The 12,737-nt window shown below is 34.0% G+C and overlaps 2 protein-coding genes across 2 annotated transcripts; both read left to right on the forward strand.

Moving 5' to 3' along the window:
• Positions 1-213: 213 nt before the first annotated feature.
• LOC122599862 (probable ribose-5-phosphate isomerase 3, chloroplastic) lies at positions 214-1,284 on the forward strand. The gene has a single exon (XM_043772457.1). It carries the CDS (start codon positions 288-290, stop codon positions 1,122-1,124), a length of 837 nt encoding a protein of 278 aa, XP_043628392.1. The 5' UTR covers positions 214-287; the 3' UTR covers positions 1,125-1,284.
• Positions 1,285-10,313: 9,029 nt separating this feature from the next.
• On the forward strand, positions 10,314-11,641 carry LOC122585453 (probable transmembrane ascorbate ferrireductase 3). Its single transcript, XM_043757583.1, has 4 exons — positions 10,314-10,618; positions 10,703-10,751; positions 10,856-11,055; positions 11,341-11,641. Exons 1-4 carry the CDS (start codon positions 10,451-10,453, stop codon positions 11,599-11,601), a joined length of 678 nt encoding a protein of 225 aa, XP_043613518.1. The 5' UTR covers positions 10,314-10,450; the 3' UTR covers positions 11,602-11,641.
• The last annotated feature ends 1,096 nt before the right edge of the window (positions 11,642-12,737 follow it).

The following is a 12,737-nucleotide window of genomic DNA, read 5'->3' on the forward strand; positions in this document are numbered from 1 at the left end:
TGATTAAATTAATATATTTTAATAAAAAAAATTAGATAATCATGTTATTTTTTCCAAAAGAATTTATCGAAACGAAAAATCTTACCACATAGCCTCTATCTTTAAAATTAATATAATAGAAAAATCCAAGTAAGTATTTTTCCAATTAGTTGCAACTTTTACAAAACAATAACAACCCAACATACAAAATCTTGAAATGTTCGATCCAAAACGTAGTACTATAAACAAATCTATTTGTCTAGACATCCAAACAACATACATTTGACCCTACGCCAAACACACCAACCATGAACTCCTTATCTCTCCTTTCCCGTCCACCACTCTCCTCCGCCATCCGCCGCCACAACACCACCGTCACCTTCACCGCCCCACGACGTCTCACCATCAAAGCCTTCTCAGCCCAGACCCCAGTCCAACCATTAACCCAAGACGACCTCAAAAAACTCGCCGCAGACAAAGCCGTCGAATACGTCTCTTCCGGCATGGTCGTCGGTCTAGGCACCGGCTCCACCGCCGCCTTTGTGGTCTCCAAAATCGGCGAGTTAATATCAAAAGGTGAATTAAAAGATATAATAGGAATACCCACTTCAAAAAGAACATATGAACAAGCTTTATCATTAGGTATCCCTTTATCTATATTAGACGACCATCCTAAATTAGATCTTGCAATTGACGGCGCCGACGAAGTTGACCCAGATTTAAATCTGGTCAAAGGTCGCGGCGGCGCATTACTTCGTGAAAAAATGGTAGAAGCCGCTTCTGATAAGTTCGTTGTAGTGGTTGATGATTCGAAACTCGTATCGGGTTTAGGGGGAAGTGGGTTGGCAATGCCTGTAGAAGTTGTACAATTTTGTTGGAAATATAATTTAATTAGACTTAAGGAATTGTTTAAAGAAGAAGGGTGTGATGCTAAATTAAGATTAGGTGATGATGGAAAGCCTTATGTTACTGATAATATGAATTATATTGTTGATTTGTATTATAAGACGCCTATTAAAGACGCTTGGGCCGCGGGTAAAGAGATTTCGTCGTTTGAAGGTGTCGTTGAACACGGATTGTTTTTGGATATGACTACTGCTGTTATTATTGCCGGTAAAGATGGTGTTAGTGTCAAGAGTAAGTAAGTGATGTAATTTGATACAATGTTGGGAGATTGTGTCATGTTTTTTTTTTTTTTTTTTGTTATGTTGTTAATGTATCTTGACTATAAATTCACAATTTGTGTATTTAGATTTTGTTTATGTTTTGGAATAAGAGCAAAGTAATACGTTGTTGTGATGAAAAGTTTTGAAGTTTGGATCTTCACTCTTGAAATGTGATATAGTTAGGATCTGATGTTACGAGGTTTTGCCCTCTGGACGTTGGCTTGGTCAGATCCTTGTGAATAGTTGTCCGATTTCCTTGAAAAATTATGCCTTGTAAGTTGCAGATGTACCATGATTAGATAGGTAAGTTCGGATTGTGAGTTCGAAATGTTGTGCTAAATAAGATTTGTTGTATCCCATCTCTTCACAGGCAGCATGGTTACCTTCATTTTAAATAAGCTTGTTCCATATCAGTCTTGTCCGGACGTCCCGTTTACTTAGCTAGACCAAGCAAATGACCCATTGAGTCTTGATTATTCACATGTGGAATATAATTTTTACTATGATATACTAGTAGCTTGAACGCGTCTTAGTTGATATCCTACTAAGCTAAAACAAGATAACACCGGCTTCATATCTATTAGTAACCGTTGAAGTATCTTAACAAGCATTTGGCCCTTTTTTTTTTCGTAAAAAAGAATTTGATCTATCCAAACTACCTATCTCTTTTATTTACAAATTTAATATCTCCACTTAACATGCATATAATACCTTAGTCAAATTATTACGACATACATCTCTCAACCTTAAAATAACTATAACTAGCTAATAAACTCTGGTTCAACCCGGACCGCTTAATTAAAAATTAAAACCAACAAATATATAGACTTATGTATGTAATTTAGGAGAGTTTTTGTATATTTGGTTCAACCATATTTGCTTCTTTGGTTTGGTGGGAGGGGGTTTAGGGAAGTTATTAAACATACCGTTCGTAATTGTTGGATCCCTGCTTGGTTGTATGCACATGGCCATGTTTAATAGGTTTAAATGCCCCTTTTACTATGTATTATCCATTTTGCGCTAAAGTGTGAATGTGATGTCTGCTATTCTTCTCTAATTGTAATGTAGTCAGACGATATTCGATCGACATGTATGGCTACTAAACTTTTTACACTCTCTATCTTTTGCCTCTTTTTGGCCGGAGATCCTTTTGGAAGCAACATCTGTACCTTCGTGTAGAGGTAATGTTGTCTACATTCTACCTCCCCCAAACTCGGCTTTTGCCGGATTGGGTATCGTTGTTGTTGTTGTTGTATGTAATTTGTTGTCAATACATTATAATTTTTGATGTGAAGATAGCAACATACTTATAATGATGAACATTAATATATAAACTGATTAGGGTGATGAAAAAGTAAAAAATAACTAACATAAATCAATGGTAGATATAGAATTAAAATTAAATAGCTTAAGAAAAATAATTTGTAGAAAATAAAGAGCTTAAGAGTTTTTGAAAATAAAGAGCTTAAAGAGTTTTTGAAAATAAAGAAAAATAATTATGACATCATAAATTTGAAAAAAAATAGCTTACGAAAAAATGTTAGCATGTTACATAAGAAAAAAAGTTATAGAAACAATTTTGGATTATTTATATAAGAGATACCTTCTTTTATTCGTATCAATTAATTTTATATTAATAACCACACTATTATTAATACCATCGTCGCCACCACCACCATCACCACCCACTATCACTGCATCGTCGCATCGCGCGAGCATATGACTATATTCCAAGATCCTGTAAAGACTTTGGATCTTGAGAGTTGTTAGTTCAAGATAATGAAGTGTAAATAAAAACATATAAGCGTAATTGCGTAAGCAAGAGCTTTAGTAGTTAAGATCTTAAAGTTAATTTTATTGGAGATGAGAAACAAGGTCTCAAGCCCAGAGATTTGAGAATAGTCTTCTCCATCAATCATCTGTAATCCGTATCCTGTTGTAATCAAGGCATCAATAATCCATGATCTTAGGAGTGAGAATTTATCCCAAACAATAATAACTATATTTAGGAAAATGCTAATTACGATATCAAGAGATATTCCTAACAAATTATTACATTCTTAAAAACTTGTACATTATATATTAAAAAATAGTTTTTCTAATAAAACACGCTGAGTTAAACATCTTCAAGCAAAGTCTTGGATCAACCATCATAATGTTTTTTGGTGTCAACACACTTGTCAAGATTTGTACCCATAAATGTTTTTAAATGCATAAATATCCTATTAAACAATCACATGTTAAAAAAAATAATACTCCATTCGTTTGATATACAAACTACAACATGAAACATGAATCCGACAAAATAATAAAAGAGTGTGTTTAGGAATCTAAATACTTCAAAATCTTCTTCCTTAATTGGGCAAGAGTCACTATAAATATAATCATTAAAAAAGCGTAAACATTCTCTATCATCTGAAAATAGGTTACCCACCAAATCCTAATAAAGTGTAAGCTACCAATAAATCCAATGAAACCAACAACAAAACCTGGGACCATACCAGCATAAAACCATGAACAACTTTGTGAAACATCTTTAGAGTCATCCTCACTAACATGAGGATACGGTAAATTGTTTTCTTTACAAATCCTTGGTAGCGAGGGGCCACATAGCTCGATGTTCCCTTCATACATCATAGATGGATCCCCTAAAGTTGAAGATGATTTCCAATCTGAATTGGGTCACTTAAGTTATTAAAAGATAGGTTCAAGTAGCTTAGAAAGTCCAAACCAGCTAAACTTGTAGGAATTCGGCCAGACAGCTTATTCGTCGACATATCTAAAGATTCCATTAACTTTAGCGTTCCGATCCTTTCCGGAATGTGTACGACTAACAAGTTTCTAGAAAGATTCAAACTCGTCAGTAATGTAAGGTTCATCAAAATATTAGGAATTTCACCAATAATTTTGTTGCTTGAGAGCAGTGTTTTAAATACCGGTACGTACCGGCCAGTATTACCCGGAATACCGGGTACCGGGTGGTACCCCGGTACAATTATCCTGGTATTTTATTCGATATTTTCACTATTCAATACCGGCCTATATTTCCGGTATTTCCGGAATGGTAATACCGGTATTTTGATTTTTATTTTTTTGGAATTTTTTTAAAATTATTTTTTGATACTTTAATGATACGTTTTATTATTTGTAAACTTTAAAACTTATATTTTGTTATGAAATACCTATTTGGTATTATTTTTGAGTGGATTGTACTTGTATTTTGACTATTTTCGTTAAATTGTCACAAGTTTTGTAGGATTTCTATAAAATAAAAATACAAAAATTAAATTACCGTGCTAGTACGTACCGGCCGGTATACCAGTAATACTGGTACGGGTACCCGACCGGTATGACTAAAAATACCGGTATTTAAAACATTGCTTGAGAGGACTAACAATATCAGAAACCCAATTGTCTTTGTGTACCTCAATTGAATGCCCTTTGTGGAAGCCTCAATATTTTCTACATATCCTTCGTCTTTCAAACATATATTCAAAATTGAAGGCGAAGTTACTCTTGATCATACCAATTAAATTATAAAAGCAATGAGGAATCATTCCAGTTATGTTATTATGTGGTAAGTTTAAATGCTCAAGAGTATTGTTTTGACAGAGTTCTAATGGAATCTTTACCCATGAGCCTATTTGATTGAAGATTCAAGACTTTAAGCTTCAATAACTTTTTTCCAATCCAAGAAGGAATATTACCCGTCAACAAATTTTTTCCTAAATCTAAGGTGATTAAGCTTGTCAAGTTCTGTAAAGAAGACTACCCTCAAATTTATTGTTGTGCAAGTGCAGTATCTCGAGGTATGATAAAGAACATAATGAATTTGGAACATCACCCGTTATAATGTTATTTGTAAAATCCATCACTCGTAGTTGAATCAAGTTCCCTAAGCATACGGGAAGAACTTCAGACAAGTTATTATCAGATAAATCCAATTGTTATATACTAAGTAGCTCGCATAAGTGTGTCGGAACGCTTCCATTAAAACGGTTTTCCCAAGATTGACAAACTTGATACCTAGTTTGGATTGGACAATCATTATATCTAGGTAAAACTTATAAGAAAAGTTAGATTGGCTTATGTTGGACCAATCATTACTCCATTAAAAGTTTATATGATAAATTAGGTTGGGTTAATCGATAGTCCAATTATACTTAATTTATATTAATATTATATTTACTTACCAACTTAAGTTTTTATAACTTATGCTGCTTTTTTTTTTTTATATAAATTCCAATGATGAAGATCATATTTTTAAAAATTACCTATGAAATGTAAATGAATTTTCTCCCGTAGTTATGTAATATACAAAAAAATCAATACAACTTATTCATAACGTAACTTTTTATTACAGTTTTATTTATTAATACAACACAATTTTTTTGATTCATCGGAAAACTTTTCTATTTCTTAAAATATATAAGTAATATTAAAAATTATTGAACACTGACCCCGAAAATACTTAATACTGTTATATTGTAAAGATACCATGCTAATATTTATTTATTTACTCACATATCAATATCCTTTTACCCTTTTTTTCTTACTTCATTTCTCTCTATAGTATAAAAAAAACAAAATAGTTCTAATTGTGTTTTTCAAGAAATAAAAATTCAAAATGCCTAAAAAATATCCATATATGATATTATATTAGTTAGGTGCCCGCGCGATGCGATTACAACAATACACCACGTGCGAGGTGAATTCAAAGAAAACATTTGTGTAAAAAAATGATAACACATTATCCGAGATGTTCCGATAAGTTAAGAAAATATATATTATTATCTTTCATAATTAAAAGTTATAAAATATAAAAGTTATAGTTAGCCCAGTAGTCAGGGAGTTTTCCACAAAGTGGTTTCCTCTTGGGGTCTCAAATTCGAATCTTGTCACATACAAATGTGGCGAGGGGACCTTAGCAATGCTATACCCATCTAACATATGGGGAGCAAACCCTTAAGGGCATTTCCAGGAGACGAACCGGCGTGGGCGCATCCGCCTGAAGGGTGTTAGCCATGGGTGAAGATTCCCTCAAGCTGATTCCCTAACTTGAGTCAAGTTGGAGAGATCTTCACTTTGAATCTTAGCTCATGATTTTTATCTAAGAGTCAAGCTCAGTTAACTTGAGGGAATCCTCTCCCGTTAGTCATTTATCTGTTGCTGTCTTAAAAAAAAAATTTATAATAAATCTAACTAATAATTAAATAAAATACTTGTATAATAAGTAAAGTTTGACTAAACTAAAATAAATTAAGACGTATATTATAGATATCAAGTGTGGACGTCCGGGTAAATGCATTATAAGGGTTTATAGTTCATATGAAAAATCAACTTCCTAGTTTGTTAAGTAGCAATTCTTATAAAAAGTTATTATCCGGTAATTGTATACCTGGGTTTGTTATTAGTGGTAGACTTTCAGTGATCTGGTTGTCAGACAAATCTAAGTAATCAATATGGGAGGAGATGTTCTCAAACCACTCTGGTACGCTATATCCAATTCCCGAGTTTGAAGCTTCTAAATTTTGAAGATTTGTTTGTGTTCTGAAGCCACTTTGGGAATTGAGGACCGATGTTGAAGGAGATTACAGAAAAAGACTTCAATTGGAAGGGAGGAATCCAATGGGGGCTGACATTGAACGTTAATGAATTACTTGACAACTCCAACTCAGTTAGATTGTTGAGTTTGGTGAAGTGAGTTTCAGAAACAACCTCACTCAAATGATTATGAAGAAGATAGAGTCTTTCTAGCCTCGTGAGTAGTCCAATGCTTTCGGGTATGCTCCCATTCAATCGATTGTAAACATTCAGAAGTTGTTTTAGAGATGAGAAGCCACCAAGTGAGGGTGGTATTCGACCAGACAATTGATTAAATGAAAGTTCAATGGAAGAAAGAAAGCTCAAGTTTCCAATAGAATCAGGTAAAGGACCAGACAAATAATTAAATGAAAGGTCGATGGAAGAAAGAGTGATCAAGTTTCCAATAGAATAAGGTATTTGGTCATGGAAGTGGTTTCCTTGAAGAGTTAAATCCACAAGTCCAATAAGGTTTAATAACCAGAGAGGAATGGTGGAGTTGATACCACATGAGGCCAAGTTGAGTGTAAGCAAAGAAGGTAACATGTTAATTGGTTGGAGCCAATCAATATGGTTACCGATTGTTACCCTAGAGAAATCCAAACGCTTTAACGATGACAACGAAGACACCCACCGCAGATCATCCCTGGCCATCAAAGAAACGCCATATAGCATATTAAAATCAAGATATTGTAACCTTGACAGATTTCCTAGATGAGGAGGCACTACACTACTAAAACCTGAATTAGAGAGGTTAAGGAATCCTAAAACTTGAAAGACCCAAAGAATTCAGGAATATCTTGTCCCGAGAAATTGTTCATGCTCAGGTCCAAGTAATGCAAATGCCTCAAGTAATGCAAATGCCTCGAGTTGAGTAAGGAAGGACTTACCTTACCTTTGAGCCACATGCATGCTTGTGTTTAAAGAATATTCGCCGATAAAAGACAATGGAGATCGAAGATCAAGTTGACAGACGATTTGATTCGTCCGTGAGGCTTTGTCCGAATACAAGTAGTGATTGACGTTCCTTTTGGATACATGTAACGTTTGAAGTACCCATGATCATGGTGTTACTGCTGCTGCTTGCACAATATGTTTGAAAGAATAGGAATAATAACTTAAAAATGACAAGAAAAGTGGTTTCCATTTTGGAGTAATTAAAAGAGAGTACACGTTGCGTAATTCAGAAGTAGGGGGAATCGGGTGTATGTATAATACAGTATGCCTTGGAATCTTTTATGAGCGTACACTTGGGTTGATATTGACTTGAGCCCACTTCTGTTGACTGCAGTTTTTTCAAAACTTGTTTATATTCATGAATTGCACAATTGTCATGATCAAGACTTTAACAGTAGACTTGGAGTCATGAATCATTCAAAGTCTTCCTCACATACATATTTGTTTCTTTCTTTGTACTGCTGTTTTACTTAATGGTTACTTTTCATGAGAGTTACAATTCGATTCTAATTCTGCCAATGATTACTTCATAGTTATATTATGGAGCATGTACTCAAGCCCTACACGTTTGTTTATCTAAGTGCTGACATTTGGTGTTTAGTTGAAGTTGTGAGTCTAATACCATAAAATCTCAAATACTTAGATTGAGAATCGAGACTTGGCGAGTCACAAAAAGTCATTGAAGTGGCAGTAGTCACATACAGAATAGGCTTGTTTGGGTCCATAATGTGTTGCTCGTATTTTACTAATTGTATAAGTCTTGGTCTAAAGATATGTTTAGACTACAATTGTATTACTTAGTGGAGTCTAGGGACTAGATTTGTAAATGAGTCAATTGGGCCTAAAAGGAGAAGGGCTGGTGTTGTTTAAGAGACATCGATACCTACACACAGATGGGTGTGACGATTGAAAAGGAGGCAACGGTTCAATGCTCTAATGGCAAAGGGTCAGGATGGTTTGAAGCAATACAACGGTTCAGGATTAACCGTCGTATGTAGTCTTTACATATATGCGTTTGTATTCAGTTTTATGAGTGTCTTTTTCACTGTAATCAACGGGTTTGTTGTTTATAATAGAATCATAATTCTTGTTCAATCTTGTGAGTTTGATCCTGTGGATATGGATATCCCGATACTTAACACGTTTAATGCAATGTTATCTACCTATACAAATCGATCTACTAGTATCTAAAAGTTCCTAAAAAAAATTATGCATCTCAGGTATACCTTAACATTTAGGCTAAACTTCATCATTTTGCTCAACTAAATAGTCCTATAAAAAGTCAAACTGTTTTACCAGACATGATTTGAAATTCTTTACAAATTTTGAACGCAAACTTGTTAAAACTTGTCAAACTGTTTTGTAAGCATGGCAGATGTAATAGTCATCCTATCACTCGGATAGGGTACCAGCTGATATGTATACAACATGAAGGGGGTAATACTTTTTACCCAAAAAAAAACATACCCAAGGTTAGCTATTCGGGTTGAGTTTGCCAGCTCTAACTACGATACCTTAAAATCATAAAATGTACAATGAACGTGCAATTAGGTTCAGACCTTAGACTTGGAGTCATGAATTACACAAAGTCTTTGAAGAGATAGTGTCCATATACAGAAAAAACTTATCTGACTTATATATTATTGTCAGTGAATGCTTGTTGACTGCAGTCTTTGAAAAATAAAGATATCCAAACATCAACATATATAAAGTTATGGAAACTTACTACTTCCCATGATTGAAATGTTGAGCTTAATTAGTGCAAGTTTTTGAATTCATACAAATTAAGTATCAAAATATAGAAAATGTCATAAAACCTAGAAGAATCCTTAAGCCATGATGTTAGTGTATTTTTGATAACCCATCAGCTACTAGGTTGTGGGTTCTAGTCTCATCATGTACAACTTTTAAATATATGTGAATAATTAACTTTCTAAAACTTTAAAAGGAAAGGAAAGCAGCTGAGAAACATGAAACACAACCAATAATGAAGGAATTTGGATCCAGTTGGGTCATAATTTTTCCAATCGTTGGGCTTGTCTCAGCATATCATGGGTTGTACATATGCCAGATGGATTACATGATTCGATGAATAATGAATTGATATCTACGAATAAAGATTAGGAGCTCTGCCGTTTGTAACACCTTTCATAACCACCTTTTGAAAAAAAATTATCATCGTAATCTTACTATACTAAGAACATGCTTTAGTTCCTATTTACAGAAACATACTTTAGTTCCTATTTACAGGAACATACTGCCATTGATTGCAGGATGTTGTTATGTTAAAGTTGAACTTCCTTTTCCAATCTTGCTTAGTAATAACTTTGTGTGTTAGGGAATGTGGGATCCGAATCAGCTTTTTATATCCCGTTGTGTCGTCTTCATCAAGATATCAAACTTCATTCAGAAAAGTAGGCAGTCACTCTGTCTACATTCACGTGAATTAGTCTTTTTTACAAAATATTAGCTATCCTTCTAAAAAAATTCTGTTTTTTTTTTCTTTTCTTCTTTTTAGAATTGAGACATGATGGGTCCTTAATTAACCAAAAGGGTGTCCTAGAACATATTCCCTTAAGCTGTATTAAATTTAAATCCCTTCATGTTACAGCCTTCGCAAAAGCACAACTCACCTTTGATACCAAACCTATGATATCAAGCAAACTTTAAATAGTTATATTCTTTTGTGACATTATTTATTCATAAGATGATCCATAATTACTTAATGAAGTGATTAGAACATACGAGACATCAGAATTTTTGCAATGGATAACTACGCCAATCCTCGAGAGACCTTCTGGAGGACAGCCTCCAGAATCACAGTATCAGCACACCTTTTCGGGATCTTGGCAAACATACTTATGCTTATTTGGTTGTTGCATTATCGTGAAGGAATTAACCTTGATTCAGCAAGTCCATATCGTATATTCAATGTAACTTAAATTACTATCTATCGTGTTATAAAGTCAAAGTAAAAATTCATTATTTTTCATAGAAGTGATCATTTTCCTCTGCAGGTACATCCTTTCCTTATGTTATTTGGATTCATATTCCTTACTGGTGAAGGTACGTTTATTTTTTCTTGATCGATTCACTTATTAGGATATTTAAACCTGTTTCTGGCAACACACTTAGGTTTTTTTTTTTTCTTTGTGATATTAATGGAACAGCAATGATGGCATACAAGACGGTTCCAGCACCGAGACAAACACAGAAGTACTTACATATGTTCTTGAACCTTTCGGCTCTTGTTCTAGGGATTGTGGGAATACATGCAGCATTCAAGTTCCATGATAAGATGAATATAGTTGATATGTATAGCTTGCATTCTTGGATTGGCATCGGCACTTTATGCCTTTTCATCTTGCAGGTAATCTCATTCTTTTGTTCTTTTAATCATCCTGTATGTCATTTATACAGAACATGTTTATTATGAGTAAATTTTTCACCCGTTTAATTTCTTATAGTATCATCTATCGTGGCATTTAAGATTGATTTGGTAGGGTATAAAAACTGGTAAATAGACAAAAATAAATAAAGAAATTATGGATATATATTTTAGGACATATTGTTTAAGATTGTTTTGGGCTTTTGGCTGGAATTAATGAAAAAACTTATACATGTTTGCTTGTTTCTCTCCTATGTGGCCGGGCAGTGGATATTCGGGTTCAGTTTATTTGTGTTTCCAAAAGCATCAGTAGTAACAAGGTCGATGCTAGCCCCGTGGCATGTTTCTGGTGGAAGAATTTTGTTATATATGGCGATATGCGCAGCTGAAACAGGATTGATGCAGAAGTTCACATTTATGCAGCTCACAAATAACAGAGAAAGTTATTTGATCAACTTTCTTGCTTTGACAATCCTTTTGTTTGGGATCACAGTTGATCTTTCTGTTTCTCTTGGCCGTTTCGCTTGAGCATCATCGTGTGATATATTATTGCTTCTTTTTCCTTTTATTTTCAAGTATATGTTAAAAGTATTTCATTTGTAAAAATGGTTTATTGGTTTTGTATGCCATCATTGCTGTTCAAATAAAACGACCACCATTTGTTTGAACTACGAAAAACTAGTAATATGTCACCGCGATGCGCCGGTGCGGTGGTAGTAGTGACGGCGACGGGTGGTGACAGGTGACGACAGAGATGTCGGTAGTAGCGTTGTTGTTAATTTAAAAGTAATTGATATAAAATGAGGTATTGTAGTTAATTTAAGGGTTTGAGATTTATGTTGTTAATAATTTTATTATGGATATTATAGGTATATTAAGTTGAGATATTTAAATTAGTGAACAAAGGGGTTGGGTAGATCAACTTCTTTGTTAGAAAATAGGAGAGACAAATGTTTTAGATTTAGATTAAGATATATATGTAAAAAGGTCAATTAAAGATAGATTCATCTAGATACATGGCATCCAATTACCCTTTTGATAATAGACAAGGAAAGTTACATAACTTTGTATATTGTTTTAAACATGGGACTTAGTTATAATCACGTTAACAAACGATGCCTAGAGCAATAAAATTGGATAGCGTCTTATTTAAACTTTATGAAATTAAACTCAATAAAGCTTGGAAATCAGAAAGGGAAACCAAATGGAGTAATGGGCTCTAATTATACAATGGGCCAGTGTTATATAAAACTATACTAGCCGACTAGGTTTGGTAACACAAAATCCAAAGCAAATGACTATTATTAACTCTTTTTTTTTCCTCTTTACAAACTTAGGGTGATCATATCCTATTCGCGAACATACTAATTCCAAAGCGATGTTTTGCGAGCTCAGAGTCATAGTGATTGAACCTAAGTAGCCGCTGTTTTGCGAGCTCAGAGTCATAGTGATTGAACCTAAGTAGCCGCTAAGGGCCGAGTTTATGTCAAAGATAGAGCTTATGGCTACTATTACTTTGATTCAGTTTAACACTACAAGTCTTATATGATTAATCCGGTTTCCCAAATTCGAACATATATACTACAAAACTTTTTGTTGATTACCGGGCCCTACAAATTCTGTTGGGATAATTGCATATATCCCCAATTATACATTCAAAATTA

This window comes from Erigeron canadensis, chromosome 1 (assembly GCF_010389155.1).
Source record: "Erigeron canadensis isolate Cc75 chromosome 1, C_canadensis_v1, whole genome shotgun sequence".
Classification (NCBI taxonomy): Eukaryota; Viridiplantae; Streptophyta; class Magnoliopsida; order Asterales; family Asteraceae; genus Erigeron; species Erigeron canadensis.